The sequence below is a fragment of the Athalia rosae genome, chromosome 8, assembly GCF_917208135.1.
Source record: "Athalia rosae chromosome 8, iyAthRosa1.1, whole genome shotgun sequence".
Lineage (NCBI taxonomy): Eukaryota > Metazoa > Arthropoda > Insecta > Hymenoptera > Athaliidae > Athalia > Athalia rosae.
Window position 1 is genome coordinate 5,742,672 of NC_064033.1, and position 24,083 is coordinate 5,766,754.

Sequence of the window (24,083 nt, forward strand, 5' to 3'; positions counted from 1 at the left end):
GGGTTCAAAAATTTTCCGAACCTTATGATCACGGCGCGCCGCTCGAATTATTTACCGAGGGTTAATTAATTGAATAGTACTCAAATTAAAGCATCCCACAGAATCACTCCTTGTTATCGATATAAAATACATAAATAGCGAATACGCATAATGGGTGGACTTGTGCGTTTTATGGTAATACCCAACATCGAGAAAGTGACTTCAGCCGTTTAATTAAAAGCAGCGAATCAGAAAAACTTTAAAAACCGCGAAAATTGAGTTCGCGCGGAGGATTGCGCACGCATCGGATTTTTGATGCGTAAAAGCGGCGTGTTGTGCCTATGGAAATGCCGGTCAGTACAATCGTATTTATTAATTGTTTTGGTCACTCGTTATCAAGGAGTAGTATGCAAGAAGTCGGACAGTGTGAGAGTGACAGTTAATTTGTGCGAAATTGTAATATTACTCGTAAGGTAAATCTGTTTATTCTCACAAAGTCAAATACCGTGGTCGATGAAGGTTAAGAGAATGAGATTCATCGGAATTCGGGGTTGAAATTCGCTTCAGGTTTGCCAGATTTTGATAACGAAATCATTAACTCATTCCTATTATAGAAATGATATCATACACGCAATCGCTTACGTACAACTTTCTTTCGTTCTTTCAATCTCTTTATTTTTTTATTTTTTTCCCAGCACGATCGTCCCCCTGCAATCTGCTGTGTCGCAAATACCTGGTGATTAACTACTATGTCTATTTTTATTTCAGATTATCTCTTTTGAAGGAATTAAAAATGTCGAAAACTCCAGATATTGAGAAGCCTGTGCCAGACTCGCAAGAGACATATTACGATAAGAGCCAGAATATTGACAACAGTCAAATGTTTAACGAAAGCCAAGACTTTGCTCTGATTGTTGCCGAAGACTCCGATGAAAGTACAAAGAATAGATCTCCGATTGATAATGAGCTGGCAAATCCTTCGGTTAATGAAAATCTGGAAGAAACAGAAAAAATCAAAAGACAGACAGATATTGCCGATATAAACCAGACTGCACCAATTATCGAAGAAAAAATAAAAGATGTTGTAAACGAAGCCGATGAAACCAAAGAGAATGACACCATGGCAAGTTTAAAAATGCAGACTGATAGCGACGATTCAAAATCTAAAGAAAAAAGTGGCAGCGACGATGACGAAATAATCCAAGGAACTCCACCCGAAATATGGTCTCCCTCTAGGAAGTTACTTTCGGGTACAACTGCTGGCAAACGTAAGGCTGAACCGATCGACGAACCATTGGCAAAGATACCGAGAACATTGTCAGAAGAAGACGCCTTTAAACTAGATAAAGAAGAAGTGGCAAACCGAATTAGCAAATCACGCGAAGGTAAAAAGTTAATTTTTAATGATGTACAAATTGGGAAAAAAGAATCCCAAACGGATATTATTTGTGAAAATACAGAACAAATCGCGGATAAAGATGGTCAACAAATAGACAGTTGCGTCGTTGATGCGCAAACAAAAAAAGTAATTATCGAAGAAACGCAAACAGATATTATTTGTGAAAATACAGAACAAATTGACGATAAAGATGATCAGAAGATGGACGTTGACGCGCAAACAAGAAAAGTGGTTATTGAAGAAACCCAAACAGATGTTATTTGTGAGAATACAGAACAAATTGATGATAAAGATAATCAGAGAATGGACAGCTGTGCCGTTGACGTGCAACCAAAAAAAGTAATCATTCAAGAAAGCCAAGATGTCGTAGACTCTGAACCGATAACTTCCACCAATGGACGTGACAAGGACAAGAATGTATCGAGCGACGTCACACAAAAAATCACTGAAAATCCTGAAATTGTTGCAGATCAAACCAATTCAGAGTCCGACGTGTCCAGCACTAAGCCAGATTCATCGGAGAACAACATAAGCCCGCTTATAGACAGCCAGGCTAAAGATGTACGGCAGAAAAAAATAACATTGCCAAAGTCTCCGGAGAAGAAGACAAAGGTGACAACAAATGGGGACAGCACAGAAAAGGCCGTTTGTAACGTTCCTGTAGAATCCATTGATATTACAGAAACGGATGGGTCCGAAGAGACAACTGGCAATGTTAAAAAGATCTCAAATAAACAAAATGAGAGCGCCTCAGAACCAGAGAAATGTTTCTGGAATACTGCCCTGCCAACCACTGACAGCAACTCCGATTCTAATTTTGAACCTTCGTCTAACGGGTCAAACAAATCGAGAAGAAGTGTCGAAGTTATATTTGATCGAAAATCGTCAAGCCAAGAAAAAAAGAAGTGTCAAGAATGGGTGCAGATTGACGAGGAGGGAGAGAAGATCGTCTTAGACTCCTCTGCGGAGGATTTTCAGCTGAGGATGTCGACGGGCTCATCGACTCACAGTCCTAAGAATTCAACGATTTATAAAAGCTGTTTAGACGCAAAAAGTCACAGCGAATCGAGTTACAAGTCCGCCAATTTGAACGAAGCCCAGGGAAACAAAGAGTGGACCGAATCATCCAGTTGTCAAATAACAAATGGCGAGGAGGATCTAGCGGGAAGTGGAACCACAAAATCTGTTAGCATAGGATCTGATGTATCTATGGATGATGCTACGCCAGAACCTGGTAAGCGGGACACCACAAAACCTAATCCGATACAGTCAGAAACAGTAAAAATATCCAGTGCGAACCCCAAATTGAACGACAGCGTAGAGCTGGCAAATCTGGTGAGCGACAGCGAGGGCGATAGCCTCGTCATTAACGAGCGCGTGGAAAATAAAACTGCCGAAAAAATTACAGTAGGCTTTACCAAGGGATTTGCAGCCAACAAAACTACCGCGTTTGAGAAAAGGATGCGATTTTACGTCGAATTGAAGTACCTGTTACACGTCGACGACGGTACCAAAGAAATCGTTGGCAAAGAAATAACTGATGTCCAATGCGAGCCAATTTTTGAAACTGCTATACCCCGAAGGAATAGCGACGCGTCGGGATGTCTCGCTGACATATCTGGGAATGAGAACAAGGATACTTCACCTGGATCGGTCATAAGTAATCCCCAACTGTTTCCACTCCTCCCGTCGAGATTTTCCATCGCGTCAACGGTGAGCTCGTCAAGTTCCGTGTCGAGCGCCGCCTCTTTGGCTGCAAAACTCTTGAAGGATGGTCAATTTTCGCTTCCGAAAGGCAGAGCGAAGCATGCGAAGAGGCCGGCGACCGAACCAGTTTTGGAAGATCATTTGAACCTGAGCGGAGATTCGAAAAAGTCGACCCATGGATGGAACAACGCTCAGTTGATCTTGGACACCCTTCTGAGTTCTGCTGGGACAATTATCAGTTCGCCGGATATTCTCCAGTGCGATGAGAAACCTGAAAAAATCGAGGACCAAGTACTGTCGTCCACTCCAGAGCCGATCCAAGACGAACAAATTAATTCTCAAGAAGTAACGCCGAAAAGTACAAGGGCCAAGAAACCGCTGAAACGAATCCGGACGAAGAGTAACACCTCGCAAAGTAATGCGATTAGGAAGGCGTCTCCGGAGGTTATATCGACGAGTCAAGAAGACAGGGTTCCCATTCCCAAAAAGACGCTGGATAACGTCGACAGCGTCCAGTCCGAACAATCATCCCAAATAGGGATTCTCTCAACTCCGAGTAAGTTGACAGCCAGATCAGAGTCTCTGAGGAGCCTCACTCCGCAGAACTTATTGAGCAACGAATTGGTGGGGAAAGTCGTATTTGCGAGATGGAGTGACCATAATTACTATCCGGGGGAAGTTATTGAAAAAACAAAGGACAAATACAGGGTGAAGTTCTATGACGGCAAGACCAAACTCATGATCGAGGATTTCATAATACCTATGCCCGAGGTACTGAAGGATGGTTGGTCGGTTTATGCCACTACCGAAGAAGATGATTATGGGTCAATAGGGATGATTCGAAAGTCCGAGAATGTTGACAATGTTTTATATTACACTATTGAAATGGATGACGGTAAAACAGTGCGTGTAGAAGTGAAGGATATATTTTTGATGCCGGGACAGGCTGAGGTTTTGAGAGAAGACTTTAATCGCCAGGTAAAGAATTTACCAAAAACCCCACAGCACTTGGGTCAAGTTAGTCTGGACAATTTGGTGGATGGGAAGAGAAGGTCTAGACGTGCGATTACTCCAACAATTTCAACTCCTAAATCAAAAAAAATTACCACGCCTAGAGTTTCCAAGCTCACTGACCTTGTGACGCCGTCAGGTTCTGGTGTTTCAAACTTTAGATTGACCTTGAGAGAGTTATCCAGTTCTGGAAGCGAGACCAAAGCGACTGACTCGAACGTTTCGTGGACAGAAGATGTGGACGGTGTTCAACCCGAACTCGTTGAGATTCCAGCTGCACAGGTTTCGAAAGGACCCTCGAACCGAATGAAAGGAAAAGGTCGCAGCAAATCCAAACAACAACAGAACGACGCAGAACTTGGTCCTATCCCTTCAAAAAGTTCAACAATTTTCAAAAATATGACCTTTATCCTGACCTGCACGTCGTCAGATTTGATATCAAGACGTCAGACGGATGACTCCTGCTCCGAAACTGGTACAGAAAATGAAGAGGACTGGCGAAAGATACCCTTCATAAAAGAAAGGATACAAAAACAACTGACCAGTGGCGGCGGAAAAGTCTACGATTCGTTCAAACTAATACCCCAATCAGAGTACAAAAATACCAAACTTATCACAAACGTACCCAATTTAACGGCAAAAAGTGTACAATGTATGTCCGTTGGGATCCCGACTTGCAGCCACAACTGGGTGATCAACTGCTGCAAGGAAGTGAGTCTAATTCTTTGTTGAAATTATTTTCCAATTCAAATTCCGACGATCCATCTCTACGTAAATTCTTTTTCATATGTATTTCAGAACAAAACTTTGTCGGTTAGTGACTACGCGCTGCCGGTTGGATTAAGTATAGTGAGAAACAAGTACATAGAGTTATGGGAAAGGCCGAACAAAGAACCATTCAACGGTATGGTAATAGGTATACCGATGCTGGATAACAGAAATGTGGCCAAACGTTCGGTCCAATTTTGGAGTCGTATATGTGAGAATGCTGGTGCTGTAGTTCAAGTCATAGAAGATACAGGTAATGAATCTCATGATAATTACCTTGGCTGACATTTGGTTGTTCTGCTAAAAAATGTTATTTCACTTTTCAGATTCTGATCTTTGTAACTTAACCGCAGTATTAGCGGACAACAGGTGCCCAAATTGGATTGTAGAAAAAGCCTGTGACTGGCAAATTCCCCTGGTATCGACTGTTTGGATTGTACAATGCCTGATCGAGGGACGATTGGTGCTTCATGACTCCCATCCAGAATTCTCACACATGAATATCTAATTTCAAAGAGATTTTGTTATGTCCCAGAAGTTATTGTGTGCCAACATCATATTTCATAATACTTTTTTTTTTTATTTTTAAAGCGATGTAGCCTTTATTTATTTGATTAGTTTTTTTTTTTCTTCATTTTTTTAACGTTTTGATACCTGTTGAGGCTTTAATATCCAAAGTAACGTGAGCGAACAATGCGTCATTGATTTTATCAGTTCAGATTTACTGCACTATTGCATTGCATGCTATACTCATCGATATAATGACATAAGTAGAAATATTACAAACCTGAGTTTTAAGGTACAAGGAAAAACTACCTTTGCGTACAATTTTTTGTATAGTTTGGTGGATACTTTCGATTATCAAAATGTTTTCATTGTAATTGAAGTATATCGCTGAATGCACACGACTTTCGAAGTTTCATTGATAAAATGAAGGCGATTAATGTACAATTTTTCTGGCATGGAAAATATATCGACATATTTTGACATTTTTCGCGTCGTAATTCACCTTTTTATTTGCTACTCAGAATCCAGTGGGAGACGTGTGAGTGAATTTTCGACTAGTTATAACATGGGCTACGAAAAAAGTGAATGCCATCGCAACCATGTGGTTCGAGTAAATAAACAGAAAAAATTCGTAAAAAAAATTTCACCACATTCAAACTTGAACAATTTTTTATTTATTTTCTTATTATATGTACAAAAACGACAGCTTCACACCATATATATATAATCGGGAAATATCTTCCTAATCGTTATACCAGTCTAAAAACAACAGGGAGAACGACATCACTATAAGAAAAAATAAAATCCATACTCTCAAACCAGCATTTCTTTGTATTGCTTGACGAATTTGCTCATTTGCCTCTTTAACGTCTTCGGTGGATCCAACAACTGTCGTCATTAATCTGTCCAGGTTCCTGTCCTGATCCAGAACTTTCTCGGTGAATATTTCCTGTAACTCGGCGATGTGCACTACCTTGCTCTCAACTTGCTTGACTTCCTCTGTCAGGGTATTCAATTCATTATAGAGTTGCGCATTTTCAGATTCAAACATTTGAATGTCCTCAGGAGAGAGTTCTTCTTCGTCAGCTAGCAGATTCACGTCCCCATTAATCTCCTGAATTTTCATGGGACTCGAATCGCTGGAACTAATCTGGTCCCGTTCCTCCGGTGCTTCTGGCACACTAAGAGTTGACCTCGAACTCCCAAGTTCTCCAGGTCTAGATTTATTTGTAATTAACTCTAACTTAGCCATTTTTCTGAGTTCCATTGCTCTTTTCACTCTGATCGCCTTCTGCTCCGAATAAACTTTACAAACGCTTCTTAAATATTCCTCTATAAGCAGGAGGACAATTTCTCTATGCTCCAGATCCTGTCGGGCACCGTCAAACCCGGAGAGGTCTCGTTCAAGGTCTTTTATAAGATGTGAACAAGTTGTCATTATTTTTTGTGCACCGGAATCGATCTGATCCCTCTCAGCTTCGCTCATTTGTGACTGGCTCGCCAAGTGATTGGCAAAATTTAAATAAGCTTTTCTATTTTCTAGTAAAAAATCACGTAGCTTTGTTATCTGTGTAACAACGTCTCGGGCTTTGGCGAAAAATGGTGATGACTTTTGGGGCTTTTTTAGAGGTGATTTCACATCGCTTGGTATACCAACAGCTTTGTTGCGAAGTCGAACGGTCTTCACACAAGCTTTGAATAAGGCGCTAATATCCATGATTTTTATTATTCTATATTATTGCATACGTTTTATCGTCTTAATATAATCCGGATAATGTCTTGCAGATAAAAGCACGAAATTATTTGATTTATAGAATCCAACATAACCGGTCAACATAACACAACGACATAACCTGAACGGAATTGTCACATTCCCGTAGGTCATGGTCGCGCAACGGCCATCTTTGATTTATTAAAGCCCCCGATTCAAATATTTATTTTGAACGAATATGCTACAGCGATAGAAGAAAGAACCGCTTTATTCTATTTCATAGACACGAAATCAAGACCTGTTCTAACATTTGTTGAGTTCTAACACAATTTCTATCAACAAATAGGTCTAAAATAAAGCAAAATACGCATTGCGGTGGACGTGGCGCAAACGCACTCTAGCCACGTGTTCCATAACCGCAGATCGAAATTCCATCCGATTCGTAAATAGGGTGAGCATTCATCTTCTGTCACTTTGGCAAATCGTCTGATAATTAGTAGTAATTTTTCGGAATATCCGGAGCAGTCATAGCCGGCTGATAGGTAGTTTTGCTATAAATCGCTCGAGAAAGAGAGACAGGCGACTCAATTGGTTGGATAAAGAAGGGATACGGTTGATTGAAAATAGAGAAAAAAGCTTACAGCAACATGGCACGTCAGCAGCAGGGCGACGTTGATGAGTTATTCGACGTGAAAAATCATTTTTACATCGGTAATTATCAGCAGTGCATCAATGAGGCACAAAAAGTTAAGGTATGGGTTTCTTACAACATGAATTTTTGTGAAAAATTACGACTACCGCTTGGTTCTCATGAGTCATCGTCAAACTGTCTAATGATGACGGTGACTTACACCAATTTGACACTGAGCGTGCTCTGGAAACGATAGTTTAACCTATTTTTCGATTACATTTTGACGATTTTCATCCCGTTTTGGAGAAAACGTCTAACCTAATGCTTTCTTTTATGTCCTGATTCAGCCGAGTAGTCCGGACGTCGCTCTGGAACGAGATGTCTTTTTATACCGGGTATACATCGCACAACGGAAATTCCGAGTGGTACTGGATGAGATAAACAATTCATCTCCAAAGGACCTACAGCCGTTAAAAATGTTAGCGGAGTACTTCGCCAACTCTAGTAGGCGGGAAGCTATTTTATCCGAACTTGACCAATTAGCTAACAATGCGAACACGGATAATCATAACTTCATGATCGTTGCTGCTACTATTTATTACCACGAAAAAAACTTGGAGTCTGCATTGAGAATACTTAGAAACGCAGATAATTTGGAGTGTCTCGCTCTAACTTTACAAATTTATCTTAAAATGGATCGACTGGATCTAGCGAGAAAAGAGCTCAAAACCATGCAAGAAAAAGATGACGACGCCACTTTAACCCAACTGGCTCAGGCTTGGCTCAATATCAGTAGCGGAGGAGATAAACTTCAAGACGCATATTACATATTCCAGGTGAGGTTAAGCGCCGATTATAAAATGTAGAACGAGATAGTTGGGACGTGCAGAATGAAGATTATTCGTTTTTCAGGAAATGATCGATAAACACTCGAGCACGAGCATGCTGTTGAACGGACAAGCAACATGTTTTATCGGCCAGGCAAAGTACGAGGAGGCAGAATCTGCGCTGCAAGAATCTTTGGACAAGGACAGTAATAACCCAGACGCTTTGATCAACATGATCGTTCTCTCGCAGCATATGGGAAAGCCACCAGAAGTTGTAAATCGTTATTTGAGTCAGTTGAAAGACTCCCATTTAGAGCACCCCTTTGTAAAAGAATACCTACAAAAAGAAATCGAGTTCCAGAGGCTGAAAAAACAATATTCTCCGTCCGCCTGAGTGTATCAGCTACGGTACTGGCACTCGATCGGATGATTGAAACGGCGCAGAGTGCTAAATACTGGACAGCAGTGAGCGTTGGGTAAAAACTACCATAGTCCCGATCAACATATACCCGGATTTGCAAACCCTTATCAGGTGACACTTGACGCTATGAATTTTAATCAAAAATTACTGTTAGACGAGTATAAATTCAGGATTTATATAGAAATATGTTAGTAATTCTAATGTAAAGCAATTTTAACCAGAGTTTTTCAAAGCTGAGCCATATTTCTAATAACTGCAGCTCGGTGTCGCCTACGCTTAGACTCACCGTTCACAACGGAGAATTATTTCAAGCTCCTTGATCATTAGGCCCGAACGTGATGATAATTAGTGGAAAAAATTACAAACGGTTTTAACCTTTCTCTGCTATTCCTTGCCAACCGTATTTTTTGCGATAAATACACGCAAGTTCGTTTGATGCTGGCTTTGAGCAGCTTATCTTAAAGTTATGACAACTTTCTATCAAGTACAGCTGTTCGTCAATTGTTTTATCGTTACTATAGTCGCTGGAAACATTGTGACGATGAAGTATCGAATATCTCTATGAAAACCTGAACTTCACTTCTGTCCAGGATTAATGAGACATCCAACGATTTGGCTGATCATAATTATTACACTATAAAAATAAAATCAACGATACTGCCGCAGATTTATTAACAAGTAATAGGTATTATCATATAAGGGTAACATCCATCTCGCATGAATCGCGTTTTCTAACCATTCCTTGAGTAATAAACTGAGATATCAAACTTTCTAGTTATCGCCATTCACTATATATATTGATTCTATCAACAATATCTATTCCCCGACGTAAAACTTCCCTCAAAAAAATTAATTATGAAAAACAAGAGAAGCGTTATAAAATGTAGATAGCAACAGGTACTAACAATTCGAACCAATAGTGTATCCCATTTAACGTAAATGTAATTGGTACTATAATCGTCCATTATAATAAACTGATAAAAAGTATTCTAGATACGCGTGTAGACTTGAGATACAAAAAGGCTATTTGAAGCTGTGTTACAGCGATCAAGAATTTGTGGTATATTGTAAGTCTGTTTGAGACAATACGAGACGATAGATAAATATATAATATATGTAATAGAGACCAACCTTGATTTTTCCATGCGAGTCCCACAACACCGATGAACGACAAGAATCTCAACTAAGGAAGAGCAGAGGATTTATTGTCAAGAATTCGAGTTTTCAAATAACCAATAAATTGATGCATAACAACAGAAACTCGACAGTCATGTTTCCAAATCATTTATTTTCTAAACACATACATGGAATTAATGCTCATTTTAGGGAATCTAGTTGGCGTTGAATTTTTTCTAAATTATCAAAGAGCTCGGTGAGCCCTGTTTTATCAGCTTCTATAGTTAACATCGTCGGTGAATCCTTGCCTGAAATATCTGTTATACCGAGTTGAAGCATTCCGTGCGTCCGCATGTCTTTGGCAACAGCTGTTGAGGAGCACTGAACATTTAGATTCCAATTGATTTCGGTAACCTTTAAAAACGATAAATGAAAATGTTAAGTAACTAGACAGCTATTATCTAAAAACCTGAGTTGAATCAGTGGATTGGGGTAAAATTTCACCTGCGTGGGAAAAATGGATTTTTGTCTCAGTGTGTCCACGATGCCCTTCGCATGTGCCATCCATGTCTGGACAAGCACGTTTATTTTTTCATCTTGAATATTGAAGGTATCCTTCATGTAAGATTCCATTGCCGCAGGTTTGACGATATGATAAGCAGCCTGAATATAGATCAGCGTTGTGGTATCCAGAAGCAAGTTAAGATCCGTCGGACTGAGATTCAAGGAAATTGATAATTTTTCCTCCTCATCTTGGCTGAAAGTGTTAGCTCCGATGCGAGATTGCAGGTTTTGACAAACCCTTGACGCCAAAAGGCGTAGCTTGCCCGAATTGATTTGGTCTAAAATGACTAAACCTTCTCGGAGCCTGCAGGAGTTGAATGTCAAAGTTACAAATAATAGCAACAAAGAACTTCTTTTCATCTGTATATGAAATTTAACAAACATGAAAACTTATTTCTTCTTACCGAGGTGTAACTGTGATCCAAGTCGTCATCGTGGGACGTCTTAGAAATCTTATTTCAATATTTATAAAAAAACTCACGATAAATTATAGCAACCAGTGGTTTCAGACCTGTCAAAATATTCCACAGCTAACCTGTAAAGTCCATTCAATGATAGAGTTACCTGCAAACGTCGTTTGCGTGTGGAGCCACACACGCCAAGGTGAACGAGAGAGACCATCAAGATGCACTATTCCAGAATTGTTCCTCACTTTTCCCTTGTTCTTTCGGTTTTCTCATCAATTTATCAATTACTACATCTTCCTGCAGCCCTGGATGGGTTTTATGACATGCACATGGAGTTGCACTATCTTAGATTCATTCCTGATTTTTGTCTGAATTCTTCTAATTTTTTCTGATTTTTTCCGATTTTTTCCGATTTTTTCCGATTTTTTCCGATTTTTTCCGATTTTTTCTGATTTTTTTTTGATTTTTTCCGATTTTTTCTGATTTTTTAAATAATTATTCAAATTTTCCGCCCATTTTTATGGGCGCCGCCATTTTCTTTAGGCTCCGCCCACCGGGAGTACAGCTAGCGCCATGTGGCGGATTTTTTGTGAACTAACCCCTCGAAAAATGCAAAAGTTTTGACCCTCCTACAGGCGATCCCGGAAAAGTATTGACCACCTTTTCAAGCATAAAAACGCGAAAGTCTTGACCCTTCTTCAAGCGAAACCTGAAAACTATTGTCCACTTTCCGGAGCGAAAAAAAGCAAAAGTTTTGACCCTCCTTCAAGCGAACCCGGAAAAGTATTGGCCAGTTTCTCAGGTGAAAAAACGCGAAAGTTTTGACCCTCCTTGAAGTCAAATCTGAAAAGTATTGACTATTTTCTCGGTAAAAAAAGCAAAAGTTTTGACCCTTCTCCAACTGAAACCGAAAAACTATTGACCACGCAATACATCTCTTTCACGCAACACATTGCCTGACGTCAAGGGGCAAGAAACTTGGAATTTTAGTTCACCAAAAATCCGCCACATGGCGCTAGCTGTACCCCCGGTGGGCGGAGCTTAAAGAAAATGGCGGCGCCCATAAAAATGGGCGGAAAATTTGAATAATTGATTAAAAAATCAGAAAAAATCGGAAAAAATTACAAAGAATCAGGAAAAATTAGAAAAAATTAGAAAAAAATTGGAAATAAATCTGGGATAGTGTAACTACATTTGCATGTCATAAACAGCATTCAGGGCCAGAGGAAGATGCGGTAATTGACAAATTAATTAGAAAAACGGAAGAACAAGGAAAAATTGGGGAAAAATTCTGGAATAGTGCATCTTGATGGTCTCTCTCGTTCACCTCGACGTGCGTGGCTCCACGCGCAAATGACGGTTGCAGGTAATTTATCATCTTTAACGCGTGTCATTCGGCAACATGCACAGAGTGCAGCGTACTTCACTCTCCTCCTTGAATCTCAAAACGTTTTCCAAGAGGTTTGCTTCGAGTCCAACTGGTGAGCTTAGAAAATATTTACTTGTGAGTCGAGAGATGAGGATCTTGATTTTCCTCTCACTGATTTGGTTCTTTGCACTCCGATGCCGTTTTTAGGTTGCCCGCACCTCGGACGACTCAGTACAGCTCTGTACAACTATCCATTTGCTCAGGCAGACCAAGGAGATTTTATTCTGCGCTTGAAAGACACGAATCAAACAGAACTCGTACCAGATGCTACCGGTACACAGTGTTTAGACCATGGACTGGGGCTCTTAGGACAGGACTGTCGAGGCTTAGGCAAACACTGAAGCACGACCAGTCTAGACACCTGAGCTAAGAGGATCCAAAGGATCAATCGAGGCAAGGAGAATCTTACTGCGTCAGATCCAAGGTACGAGAAAGATGTTTGTCTGTTGATTAGACTCTGCAAGGATAACTAGGTTCGTAATATTAAAATGAGAGGGATGTGGGCAAGGTGTTGCTGGATAATATCAGTGTTTTTTTATGAATAACATGAGCATGATCTCTATTTTGATTTCAGTGTCTTATTTCGTATAGAGGGATGCTCAAATCAAACGATCGTAGCCCAACTCGGAGAAGCAGACTACAGTGATGAGGTTGTACTGGAGGAAGAATAATCGCCTCTCCTTTAACTCGAAGACTTGATTCGCAAAGTCCTGAGCGGTGGATGATCAACCAAATTCTGTGTGTAACTTGGCTTGCACGTCCTCAGTCGCCTGTTAGGAGCTGGGAAAGATGCGACAAAGCCAATCATCATACGTTCGGAGTGGATAATTGCTCTAATTCAGTTATTATACATATACGTTGGATCGTACTGTGTTCATAATTTCTTTGTAACGATCAAACTATTTTTCTAATGTGACTCAGAATTGAAGCATTATGTATGCTATTCCGAGTGATATTGTGATTGAGAAGCGATGAATATATCTGTGAGAATGAATCCATAATATGTATTACGATGTCTGAACATGTATCTTTTACCTTTGATTCGTCAATATATTTGACTACTTTAAATATACGATTGTTGAATTGCTATCAATCAAACCCCTACACACCAAATCCACTAATATCCTAATATGATGGAAAGAGCGACTGATTCCTTGCAGGACTAAATATATGAATGTATGTATGCATGCGTGTGTATCCAATCATGCTTTCACTCAAAGAGGAAGTGGTAATGCAGAGCTCTAGAATACCGGCCCTGAAAATTGAAAGTGTGCCCAAAAGTGGGAATTTGCATCAGGAGAACAGGAAACCCGAGGAGGTATTCCTAGACCTGGGGCCTCGTCATGTGCATGCCTTCAATCTATTTTATTTAATCCTAGTATGATGGGGAGAGAGCAACTGATTGCATGCAGGACTAGGCATACGCCTGCGTGTGTATTCAATCATTCAATCGTGCTTTCACTCAAAGAAGAAGTGATAATGCAGAGCTCTAGAATACCGGCCCTGAAAATTGTAAGTTTGCCCAAAAGTGTGAATTTGTATCAGGAGAACAGGAAACCTGAGGAGGTATTCCTAGACCTGGTGTCTCATCATGTGCATGCCTTCAATCCTGTGTAATAAATCCTAGTATCATAAATATATTGCCGTTCAATATTTCTATGATGCGGCAACTCAAAAATAAATCGAAAAATCGAAAATAAATCGGAATTAATTGGGAAAACTCCGGACACGAGCAAGATATACTTATTTAAACTTTTCAAATTTTGTGCTCAAGATATTTTTTCTTCTCCTTATTCCATCCTCTTTTATTCTTCTTTGTTTCTTCTTTTTCTCTACGTATAAAAAACAATCGGCTCGTAAAGCTAGCTTGTGAAAGATTTTTTATTGTAATGGCGATAGAATTTGAGAGAGCTGCAGTGTACAATTATAGGCAGGTTTATATCTTCCCCCTCCCCCTTGCCCCCCTGCCCTTTTTTTACATGAATATTGTGAAAAGCAAATTTTTAGATGATAAATTGATTGATTTTTTTTTCTTTCGTTTCGTTTTTTGAATAGTAATCGTGTGTCGCAAGTTTAAGAAGTGTACGCACAAGTATGCACACCTATATTTATAATGTATGTATTATATACCCACGTAATTACAGGTTTATTATTTTCTTTCTTTTTTTTTTCCATTTAAATATTTACAATTATTACAATCTACGTAGAACCAAACATGCCGGCATAAACGAACAAGGAAAAAAAAGAGAGCATCTTTTTCATCTTTGAATTTTTTAAGCCAAAAATTTTCACGTCACAAGTCAATTTCGAGTGATTTGATAATTGAAATCTCGAACGAAGTTATCCTTTCTTTCCTTTTGCTTTCGAGGCTCGATGAAAAATCATGGCAAACTCTTCGGATGCCCGGAAATGGTTCGGATTGAGATGCGATCCTTGAATATATTTTTTATCGTTCCAAAGAAAATAATAAAACTCATTGTAAGGGAAATTGGATAAAATCTTTTGATGAAAATGGAGACAGGATCGATTTATCGTATGATACAAAACGTAATCAATCACCTGGATCAGGAGATTTTTTTCTTTTACTGTAAGAGCAGCAAACAGGTAATAAATATATAATAAATGATAGCTAAAATAACAAATTGTGAGGATTCGAAACATAATCACTAAAAATAAGATTAGCTTACGAAGTTTGTTTGTTTGTTTTTGTTTTTCTGTTTTTTTTTTCTCAATAACAGAAGAAAGATTAAAAAATGGTTGTTTTTACTAATAACTCCTCACCGTAAATAACTCTCCAAACCGGCATCGATACAATATTTAATCGATTTATTGAATTTAATTAATAATTGCATCAATAAGGTAGACGTATTATTACACATCGTCCGTCCGAGGTTCGTTATAATGAAAGAAAAGAAGCAAAAAAGAGCAAGGAAAAAAAAAGAAATAATGAAACCAGTCAATGACGAAACGTTGATAAACCCTTTTAGTAAAATTTTTCTTTTTTCTCTTCATCTCCTGATTTTCATCGAGAATCGACGAATCTATTCGGATAAGAAATTGCAAAATTCAAAGATCTTGAATATTCACGTGGATTTAACGATTTTTTAAAAATCGAACATAATATTGGCACTAGAAGGGTTTAATATCTTTGATATTATTTTTGTTTCATCATCATCGTTTATTTGCGTATTTTGTTCATTTTATTTTGTATTATTATTAGTATTTTCTTTTTTTTTTCTCTTGATATTTTTCAGGTCTCGTAGGTACTGAACGGACTGACTCTCTCTTTCTTTCTCTCTTCCTCTCTCTCTCTCTCTCTCTCTCTCTAGATATCGTGCTGAAACTGGGCACCAAAAATACGTAATTCTTTTCAAACACGTTAGTCATCTAGTTTAACGCTGCATTTACGGATCGACAGCGTTACGAACTGTTGAGGGATCATTTGCTGTCCAAATATATTTTTAACGCCCGCTCTCGTCGCGGGCTACACGTCGCTGCCGACGACTGCGACATAAGACGCGAATTTTCTTTGCTCGCTATCTCTGTGAACTCGTCTACGCTCAGGGTCTTCAATTTTTCTCTGCTATCTCTGCGAAATTTGAATCGTTAGTGAATTTTTTTTGGCCGGTTTTTGTCGACCGAACGACCGTCAGAATTTAACTAACCTGAAATATAGAGCGGAACCATCTTCCAGATTGAGCGGCCAGGCGTCGATGGTCGTCGACAATCTTTGATGGTCGTTGTTCCAGTTCAAATCTGTTTGCACTTGGAGTACCGATATATCGCAAGGAAATGAATTTCTAACCTTAGCCACCTCGACGTACTCCTGGGGTATGTCCGATATCGAAGACAGCTGACGGTGATGAACAGTTAGAATCAATAATTGCAACAATGACGAGGAAAGTTTTATTGTCGATCGAAGCTCGACTCACCTTTTTCTTTAATTCGTCGATAGTTCTTCCGTTTATCGTAATTTCTTCCAACGGTGAAAGCTGCATCTCCGAAGGCGACCATTTTCTCACGAACAGACACAATTGGTTAGAATCTTTGACGGTTTCTTTGTCGGGTAATTCTTGGATGATTATTTCGCACTGCGTGTGCAACCGTAATTCCTCGAATTTTTCCTCGTCCAAAAATACCTTGGACGCTGCTTTGTAGTTTTTTCTACGCAATCGACACTTCTCGTAAGGTATGTCAATGTCGTACTTTCTCTTTATTTCCGCCAGTATTTCCTTCTTCGCCTGACCAACCGTCATCTCTTTCGACACTATCCAGTCGCAGAGGAATTTGAAAGGCTTCGAGAGAAATAAGCAAAGTTAGAAATTTTCAGCAAAGGGGAAATCTTTGACATTTTCAATCGTCCGACGATAAACGATAAAATTGCAAGAACTTACCTCGGTGGAATGAATAAGCAGCTGAAACAGCTTTACTTTGAATTCTCCACTGCGCAAAGCGCGTCCTAATTGTAGCCTGAGTCTTTCGCCGTCTTGGTAGCAACTCAGTTGTTCGGTTAATCTGCTGCATTCCGTTTCACCGGAGTCTGAAGAGTGTCGGAAGACCTTGAAATATTCTACAGGGACACCGACGAGAGGCTCGAGATCTTTTTTCAATGTACTCAACTGCATTCTCTTGTCCACCAGCACTCGCAGCACTTTTAGGGGGAGGGGAGGAAACAGGTAACGTCAGTCAGTGGTTCAAAAACAATCAAATAATTTATATGACATTGATTTCAACACTCACGTTTCACCGAGTCTTCCGAATGAGGTACGGCCTTGAAATAATATTCGGATTCATCTTCAACGTCCCAATTTTCTATGTGGTTAGGATTGTACGGTTGATAAGCGTTCACTTTTTCCGTATTCGAGGATGGCGATTGAACACAATTTCCGTAATCGGGAGTGTCTCCCATCAAAGTCCTTTCGCTGTCGCTCAGGCTACTGTCCTCGCTGTTACTCTGTTCAGGCGTGTTCCAATCTTCACCCTCCACCGATTGGACAGCACTGACTTTCGTCTGCGTTTCTTCTGCTCCTACGCTGCCTTTGGTTTGTTCGTAATTCTTTAGTTGGGTTTCTTTCTGTGATTCGTCATTGGCTAATTTCGAAGGGCCATTTGTAACCAGCTTTTCCTGTTCCTTCAACTTTTCTTCCAACGACGGAATATTCAAATCTTCTAACGTTTCTGTAACGAGCGTGTGACGGTGACGTGAGAAACAAACATAACTTAACCTTACCTAAAGAATAGTTTCTAGTTATTATTATTGTTATTAAGAATTTTTACCTCACCTTTACTAGTATCGGGCAGTAAAACCTTCAATGAAATAATGTAGTCGAAGTTTTCGATTATTTTGTACAATTTAGATTCGTGGAACGGCTTTGTGTCGTCATTATCTAAGGCAGTGGCCACAAATATTTTGCTCGATCCATAGAATCCCTCCGACTTCAGCATGTTGTCGTCTTTGTCGAGTAAATTTGTATCGGATAAATATTTTTGTACAATCAATTTCATCTGCTTCGCATCGATTTTCAATATCTTTGATAATTGCTGCTTGTACTCTTTTACCGTTTGCGTGAGCAGACCTCTGACGATTATCGGACCATCCACTACCTGCTCTTTATCGATGTCGACTACGAATACTTTCGTCGATACTCCTAAAAATGAAGAAGACAATTTTTCTCTTTTTCTTTTTCCTCACTCCAAGATTGTTGAAAAAACACTCACCGCCTGGTAGGTACGTTTCGAATTGCTCGTCCTTTCTGCGTATTTCAAGCAAGAAATCAAACTGGCTGTTGTTTCGCCAGATGTCACCGATGGGTTCGAGCAACTCGGCGCCCTCCCAACTCCGCTCGATCAAATCCTCGTTGTGATCGTAACTGACCAAACGACATTGGTCGGATTTAACGACTCCTTCCAATGCAAGTTTTCTGTAAGCCAAATCCGTCGTTTCCAACAAAGTTTCATCCTGCAGTACCAGAACCTTCACATCGACGAGGCATCCTTCTACGGGATGATGACAATAGACCTTCAACTTGCACATCGACATTTGTTTCTCACGATTTTTTCTGTCGTTTTCTTCGCTCTCCTTCATTTTTTTCAAAAGATCCTGGATATGTTTGGGAAAATTCTGAGCCTGCATGGGCAGTGTGTTGCGAGACGGATCGATTTGTCTGTACATGAGCATGTAGGCGTTTGTACTACTGCTATATGCTCCACTGTAATAAGCTCTGGTAGGTCCACCCCCGTAGGTCTTTTGAATATCTTCGTAAGTTATCTGAAAACAAGGTTACGGACGGTGTAAGAAGAGCCCAGCAAGGCGTGGGAGGAAAGTTTGATCAATTTTGAAAGAAATAATATCACCTTAGTCACACTCTGATCGTTGAAGCAGAACCATTCCTGCGTCATGAGATCTTTGATGTACGCGTAATAATGGCCTCCGCTGGCACTACCGCTGTGGATCATAATTGAGAAAAGCTCATAGACGTAAGGACCCTTATCGCCGAGACGGTTACCGAAATTTTTTTCGTTTTCATTATTGTGACTACTGCAGCTCGACGTAGACGGGCCATTGCTGACATCGATGCCTGTGAAGGTATAAATTTTATATCATTCGCATCGACGATTGGTTTTGTTTTTATCGATACTGGGATGTTCGTACCTTCGTCGTCGTCTTGATCGTTATTTGCTGACTGATTGCTGTTCGCACTACTACTTTCGCAGGGTGGACATTCGTCGTCCAGTGTTCCGCTGTCTGTCGTCGAACTGTCGTCGCACTTTACACCGACACCCGCGTCCTCCTCACCTCCAGGAGACTCTTGAGCAGCAGACGACGAAGCAACGAACGAATTGAGATTCAATAAATCAGGGAAAGTCACCCTGTTCAATATTGAGAAGTAACGCGTGTTAGCATCAATGAGTAGGAGATAAAGGAAACGTTCGAGACTACGGAATTTTGATTCACTCAAGGCCGCAACACTTACTTGTCGTTCAGCTTGATTCGGTGGAGAGTATTGTAGTCGAAATCGAATCGCTTGAGATGCAAGGTTAGAAGATAAGGGAATTTTGAAAATTTCAATCCTTTATGCGCGTCGCATTTCTTGTTACATTTTTCGCAGTGATATTGATTTGTGCCATCGAGCGTCTCGGGTTGTACAAACGCTCGTAATGCCTCTTCCTGATCAATGAATGGAGGAAGAAAACAAACAGTTCAGTATTCGCAACGCTGAAAATTATTTTATAGATACAAAATATATGCTAACCACACTGTTGTACGCCACTTTACTGCCGAACGGTCGTACGGGTAGAGGAATATCGAGAAAGGTGTCCTCTCGAGATTTTTCTGTACTACATTCCAGGCATTTCACGTAATCGATCATCTTTCCTGTAGATGCAATGATCATTTTTTTAGAATATGGAGAGTCCGTTGAAAAAATTGATCACGCTACCTTCGTAGAGTCTATTGATTAGGTCGGCCTGCTGTGTGTTCTTGAATTTCTGTTCCAGAGCGTCGAACATAACTCGGCACAATTCTTGAATATCGTGCTGCTGCCATGCCTCCGTTGAATCCCAACCGAAACTTTTCGTCAGAGACGTCGTTTCCACCGCGGACTTCGTAGATGTCTGACACAACAAAAGTCAGAAGTTGAAAAACTTAAACTCTAAAGTTGTAAGAATTTTTTGACATTCTCTGTGGCTCGTGAACACTAACCTGTAGATTAAGAAACAGTTTCTGCAATTGATAAGGAATACTTTTAGCCTCATCTTTCTCAGAACCATCTACGTATTCCCAATGGTATAAAGCGTTCCTGAACTCCGGAGTCATGTAAAGGGCTTGTAAAAGGCTGTTGAGATAGCATGTCATTGCCTGGTTCACGAGACCGACGTAACCTTCAAAATTAAGATAGTTTGTTGTGAATCAAGCCTTTGGTCAGAAAAAGTTTGTGCGAATGATCCAAGACTGACTATTTTCAGATTTGAAGACACTCTTATAGCGACTGTAAAATTCCTCAATGGGCTGGAATGGTCGGTTAGGGGTGTCTCCGGCAGGTCGATCGAACGATAGAAGGTCGTTGTATAGCATCACTTTCTGATCTGTCGTAGCACCCTTTGGCGGCTGACCTGCCATGTCCGTGACAAGTAATCTATATTTTGTGTTACCGCTGAAGTCCAATTTGAGATCCATCAGCGTCTTGTCCTTCATCTCGTTCATCTCGATCTTTGAATAAAAACAAGATACGTTCGTTACGACATTTTGAATGTGTCCAGACACAAAGATTGGAATAACCATACTGACCACTTCGCCGTGAGAACATTGCAGAACTAGCTCAAAACTGTCCGGTTCATATTCGTAATGATTGGCCACATGGTTAAAAACTTCTGTAACTGTAGTCGACGGCTTGATCACAAGCTTTGATTTGGGTCCACGAACACGTGAACTAGATACGCGAATCGAGCAGACCACACTGCTCTCGCCCGCCACACACACCATGGCCTGTAAGAAAAGAGGGTTTCTTGTAAATTGAATTCTAGCAAAACTGTATTTATGTCAACGACAAAGGATCAGGCAAACCGTAACTAAATTCTACAGAAATGCAAAGATGTCAAATTTTTTAAAATCAGAACTCCTAGATGTCCTTACAATTTCGTTATATTAAGATATGATCTATGCGGACTTTTATAAAATGTATTTTTGTATGAAAATATAAATAGACATTTCTTGTTCACTGCGACCGACAAGTTTATAACTTTGAAAATTTTTTTGTTTCTTGTTAAGTTTTTTGTAGACTATGGTGTAAATATTGAGAAACTTCTGCTCTCTACGATACTTGATTTGAATAATTAATTACACTGAGTTAACTAGCGTTGATTACTGCGGTACTTGCATCCCAAAAATTAGTATTTCTAGAAATTGGAAAAATTAATTATTCAAAAGGCGACTATCTTGAGGAATAGCTGAGCAATTATACAACTGTGTCATGTGGCTAGGGACGATGATAACACGAATTTACGAATTCACGAATTCCAACTTAAATATAGAAATTCTCAAATAACAAATTGTGACGATCACAATGTAGACGCAAATAAAATATCTATGCGATACAACTATACGACAGAGGCTCTATGCCATCGGCATGGACACCGGCACACACACACGCATACAAAGAGAAATGAGTTAATTTGCAACCGTATCGAATGTTCGTACAATTAATTAGAGAAACTTATTAACAGATTTTATGCGGACAAAATTTGGCAGCACGCCATAGCAAAGGTAGAAAATCAACGAGATCTGTGTAATGGAGTGAGTCGAATAACAGTCTGCACAGCAAGGCTCACTACGGGAGCCTGTACACTGGTGGCTATATTTAGCCGATCTAAACCAAGACTTGGAAAATGGCTCTCTCCTCTGAGATCACCACTCCTCCCTTCCACACATATACCTATACATCGTGCATTGCTTTTACTTTGGTTTCCTGACGCATGAATTCATCGTTTTTTCAGATGTTAAATTCAATAATTTCAGTGCCCATTGCCTCAAAGCAAACCTGTCAGCATATATTTTTTACAGAGAAAACATAAATAAATAATGATTATTCATCGTTCAATTTTTTCCAAAATGTTATTACTAAAATTAAACTGACTCCAGAAGCCTGGAAAACCTATTGGGTCATGATGCAGCTGACAAGATTTATGGATATTCGATTTTTGGTAAGAAAGTGAGGTAGCAGAGTTGTGAACGGATGGTTGAAACCTAGAGAGTATTCAAGTGGCGGGAAATTTATGAATAATTTATTCTTACTCACTTCAAAATCCACGGTCATCCTTTTGATTTAATAGGTACGTCATACGTCTACAACAAATTTATACCGTTAGATTTTTCAGATGATAAACATGAGTTCGTAAAGTAACAGCCTTGGCCATTGCATAATATCGTAGAATTGTCTGGAATTGAACACGCCGTCTCGTCTAACAATCGTCGGTGACATAAGTTTATTGAATCTGAGTATCACGGGGCATACTGTAAATTTAGTGCACGCACGAGCCACGAAAATCATCGAATTGCAAGTATTTGGAATATTTCTTTCACCGTACTGAAAAATCTCATTACTACTTTACCAAATCTTTAGATCTCCCAGCAAAAACTGTTGACGCAGGTTTTAGGGATGACGCAGAAGCATTGGTGACATGTTCTGCGACAAACAAATAATGTCAATGTCCGATCCGTGTGAACAAGTTGGAGATTATCGGCACCTCCAAGATGATATTGGTTATGTCATGCTCGATTAACAACGAATGAAGATTTGAATCTCACCTAATAGTTGTTCCACAATGATGATCAAAAATTTGAATCCAACATTCAATAACAGCGGAGTATTTAGATCTGAAAACAGAGGTTACGTATAACACTTGTGATAATAGTTAATCCGAGTAAATTTGACTTGTTTAGAAATGGAGAAAAAAAAATGCACGAAATGCAAAGCGATGATAGCAGTCGAGAGATCGGAATGCGTTTTCGGTGCCAGAAAAAAGGCAGGTAAAAGCATGTAGATTCCGATTCGTGTTAGCGAGACGCCGGCACAAATGCTCCTCGAGTTTCCATTTACCGCGATAAAATGTCGTGTTAAATTATGCAATGAAACATCACAAATAACATCCCCGTGATCGTACCTCCGATACCACATGAAATGAGGAGAAAAATTTATTAAAAAAATGTCTAAAATTGCTGAACACCCGACGTCAGGATTCGCGTCCTAAGGCTGCCAAAACGTTATGTAACCGTTGAAAAACTGGAGACCTCGATATCCATCAGCTGCGGATTTGTCGTTTACGTCATTATACGGAAATTTAATCGGCTCTATCGCGATATACGCTCGTCAAGAAATCACTTACCGAATTTACTGACACATGTGTAAGAATCACGTTACGCCATATTTTTTGCGCCGAGCTACTGAACCGGAGTGAACCAGAGGTCGGAGACTCAACAATGTAGAAAACTAGCACCACCTGTGGAGAGGGACAAGAAAATTTGAAAATAGTAGCTGCTTCCTAAACTATCCCAGTCGTTGTAGCTTTACCCTCAATATTCACCTTTTCGAATGATCTTTTTTGCGATCGTTTGTCACGAATCCTCGGTGAACGTGTTTGATGCTGGAAACGGGAAGAAACTTCGAAACACAAAAGTTACGAAACACTTGAGCGTCTAACTTTATTTTTAGCGCGTCAACGATGACATTTGTAGTCGATTTTTATGTCAATCAGCGACGAATCGTTTCTTCTGTCATTCTTCGATAAAGAAATTGGTTATTTTCTTCGCAATCGAGGAAAAAATTTCGAAGAAATCAAACTGAACACTCGCAATAGTTGATGATGGTTCGTTTCCCGCGCCATTCTCGCGCCCAATCAGAGAATGGCGGCCGAATTGGAATTTGACTAAGCGAGACCTTAACACGCGATAATCAAATGGCAAAATATATATCAGGATCAATAATACCTGATTATCACGTCTGCTATAAAATCATCAAATCTATACCGTGAAATTGTAACATCCAAAAAACTCCTATCATCCTCCGACATCTGCCGCCGAATCGGCCTACCGGGTACAGATTTTTACCCAA

The 24,083-nt window shown here is 39.8% G+C and overlaps 6 protein-coding genes across 19 annotated transcripts; 3 read left to right on the plus strand and 3 right to left on the minus strand.

Moving 5' to 3' along the window:
* Window positions 1-17: 17 nt before the first annotated feature.
* On the plus strand, window positions 18-5,853 carry LOC105686593 (TP53-binding protein 1-like). 3 transcript variants are annotated; one of them, XM_012401551.3, is made up of 4 exons: window positions 18-452; window positions 748-4,807; window positions 4,895-5,117; window positions 5,191-5,853. In XM_012401551.3, the coding sequence occupies exons 1-4, from the start codon at window positions 295-297 to the stop codon at window positions 5,370-5,372; spliced, it is 4,623 nt and encodes a 1,540-aa protein (XP_012256974.3). In that variant the 5' UTR covers window positions 18-294; the 3' UTR covers window positions 5,373-5,853. The 3 variants fall into 3 exon arrangements, with proteins under 3 accessions (XP_012256974.3, XP_012256975.3, XP_012256973.2); XM_012401552.3 differs by having other exon boundaries at window positions 18-332; XM_012401550.3 differs by having other exon boundaries at window positions 311-546.
* A 169-nt stretch (window positions 5,854-6,022) lies between these two features.
* On the minus strand, window positions 6,023-7,156 carry LOC105686594 (syntaxin-18). Its single transcript, XM_012401553.3, has one exon. The coding sequence runs from the start codon at window positions 7,086-7,088 to the stop codon at window positions 6,114-6,116; it is 975 nt and encodes a 324-aa protein (XP_012256976.2). The 5' UTR covers window positions 7,089-7,156; the 3' UTR covers window positions 6,023-6,113.
* A 536-nt stretch (window positions 7,157-7,692) lies between these two features.
* On the plus strand, window positions 7,693-10,087 carry LOC105686595 (coatomer subunit epsilon). The gene is made up of 3 exons (XM_012401555.4): window positions 7,693-7,834; window positions 8,061-8,549; window positions 8,626-10,087. Exons 1-3 carry the CDS (start codon window positions 7,730-7,732, stop codon window positions 8,932-8,934), a joined length of 903 nt encoding a protein of 300 aa, XP_012256978.2. The 5' UTR covers window positions 7,693-7,729; the 3' UTR covers window positions 8,935-10,087.
* A 142-nt stretch (window positions 10,088-10,229) lies between these two features.
* On the minus strand, window positions 10,230-11,396 carry LOC105686281 (COMM domain-containing protein 10-like). Of its 2 annotated transcripts, XM_048659321.1 has the most exons (4): window positions 11,206-11,396; window positions 11,046-11,093; window positions 10,582-10,945; window positions 10,230-10,491 (listed from the first exon to the last, which is right to left on the minus strand). In XM_048659321.1, exons 2-4 carry the CDS (start codon window positions 11,072-11,074, stop codon window positions 10,279-10,281), a joined length of 606 nt encoding a protein of 201 aa, XP_048515278.1. In that variant the 5' UTR covers window positions 11,075-11,093; window positions 11,206-11,396; the 3' UTR covers window positions 10,230-10,278. The 2 variants fall into 2 exon arrangements, with proteins under 2 accessions (XP_048515278.1, XP_012256358.2); XM_012400935.3 differs by having other exon boundaries at window positions 11,046-11,392.
* An 803-nt stretch (window positions 11,397-12,199) lies between these two features.
* Window positions 12,200-13,547, plus strand: LOC125501992 (probable glutamate--tRNA ligase, mitochondrial). Of its 2 annotated transcripts, none has more exons than XM_048659330.1 (3): window positions 12,200-12,529; window positions 12,625-12,901; window positions 13,069-13,547. In XM_048659330.1, the coding sequence occupies exons 1-2, from the start codon at window positions 12,451-12,453 to the stop codon at window positions 12,816-12,818; spliced, it is 273 nt and encodes a 90-aa protein (XP_048515287.1). In that variant the 5' UTR covers window positions 12,200-12,450; the 3' UTR covers window positions 12,819-12,901; window positions 13,069-13,547. The 2 variants fall into 2 exon arrangements, with proteins under 2 accessions (XP_048515287.1, XP_048515286.1); XM_048659329.1 differs by having other exon boundaries at window positions 12,201-12,529; window positions 13,052-13,547.
* Window positions 13,548-14,527: 980 nt separating this feature from the next.
* Window positions 14,528-23,571, minus strand: LOC105686638 (ubiquitin carboxyl-terminal hydrolase 47). 10 transcript variants are annotated; one of them, XM_020852541.2, is made up of 20 exons: window positions 23,557-23,571; window positions 23,359-23,472; window positions 22,781-22,849; window positions 22,585-22,658; window positions 22,272-22,318; window positions 20,765-20,962; window positions 20,434-20,686; window positions 20,180-20,358; window positions 19,917-20,091; window positions 19,731-19,852; window positions 19,452-19,645; window positions 19,130-19,347; window positions 18,832-19,055; window positions 18,196-18,745; window positions 17,760-18,125; window positions 17,218-17,655; window positions 16,872-17,128; window positions 16,410-16,772; window positions 16,143-16,330; window positions 14,528-16,066 (listed from the first exon to the last, which is right to left on the minus strand). In XM_020852541.2, the coding sequence occupies exons 5-20, from the start codon at window positions 22,287-22,289 to the stop codon at window positions 15,916-15,918; spliced, it is 3,894 nt and encodes a 1,297-aa protein (XP_020708200.2). In that variant the 5' UTR covers window positions 22,290-22,318; window positions 22,585-22,658; window positions 22,781-22,849; window positions 23,359-23,472; window positions 23,557-23,571; the 3' UTR covers window positions 14,528-15,915. The 10 variants fall into 10 exon arrangements, with proteins under 10 accessions (XP_020708200.2, XP_048515222.1, XP_012257075.2 ...); XM_048659265.1 differs by lacking the exon at window positions 22,585-22,658; XM_012401652.3 differs by lacking the exons at window positions 23,359-23,472; window positions 23,557-23,571 and adding an exon at window positions 23,137-23,278.
* Window positions 23,572-24,083: the final 512 nt, after the last annotated feature.

What these genes read in the sequence shown, in the direction of transcription:
- LOC105686593 (XM_012401551.3), top strand. Translation starts at nt 295, where the DNA reads ATGCGTAAAAGCGGCGTGTTGTGCCTATGGAAATGCCGGTCAGTACAA. An exon ending in TGATCAACTGCTGCAAGGAA is followed by an intron (nt 4,808 to 4,894) that starts GTGAGTCTAATT and finishes TATGTATTTCAG; the next exon opens with AACAAAACTTTGTCGGTTAG. An exon ending in TCAAGTCATAGAAGATACAG is followed by an intron (nt 5,118 to 5,190) that starts GTAATGAATCTC and finishes TTCACTTTTCAG; the next exon opens with ATTCTGATCTTTGTAACTTA.
- LOC105686594 (XM_012401553.3), bottom strand. Translation starts at nt 7,088, where the DNA reads ATGGATATTAGCGCCTTATTCAAAGCTTGTGTGAAGACCGTTCGACTT.
- LOC105686595 (XM_012401555.4), top strand. Translation starts at nt 7,730, where the DNA reads ATGGCACGTCAGCAGCAGGGCGACGTTGATGAGTTATTCGACGTGAAA. An exon ending in ATGAGGCACAAAAAGTTAAG is followed by an intron (nt 7,835 to 8,060) that starts GTATGGGTTTCT and finishes GTCCTGATTCAG; the next exon opens with CCGAGTAGTCCGGACGTCGC. An exon ending in ACGCATATTACATATTCCAG is followed by an intron (nt 8,550 to 8,625) that starts GTGAGGTTAAGC and finishes TTCGTTTTTCAG; the next exon opens with GAAATGATCGATAAACACTC.
- LOC105686281 (XM_048659321.1), bottom strand. Translation starts at nt 11,074, where the DNA reads ATGACGACTTGGATCACAGTTACACCTCG. An exon ending in TGGATCACAGTTACACCTCG is followed by an intron (nt 10,946 to 11,045) that starts GTAAGAAGAAAT and finishes CAACTCCTGCAG; the next exon opens with GCTCCGAGAAGGTTTAGTCA. An exon ending in AATCCATTTTTCCCACGCAG is followed by an intron (nt 10,492 to 10,581) that starts GTGAAATTTTAC and finishes TCGTTTTTAAAG; the next exon opens with GTTACCGAAATCAATTGGAA.
- LOC125501992 (XM_048659330.1), top strand. Translation starts at nt 12,451, where the DNA reads ATGCACAGAGTGCAGCGTACTTCACTCTCCTCCTTGAATCTCAAAACG. An exon ending in GTTTGCTTCGAGTCCAACTG is followed by an intron (nt 12,530 to 12,624) that starts GTGAGCTTAGAA and finishes TGCCGTTTTTAG; the next exon opens with GTTGCCCGCACCTCGGACGA.
- LOC105686638 (XM_048659265.1), bottom strand. An exon ending in ACTGCCCGATACTAGTAAAG is followed by an intron (nt 17,656 to 17,759) that starts GTGAGGTAAAAA and finishes CGCTCGTTACAG; the next exon opens with AAACGTTAGAAGATTTGAAT. An exon ending in TGCTTATTCATTCCACCGAG is followed by an intron (nt 16,773 to 16,871) that starts GTAAGTTCTTGC and finishes TTTCTCTCGAAG; the next exon opens with CCTTTCAAATTCCTCTGCGA.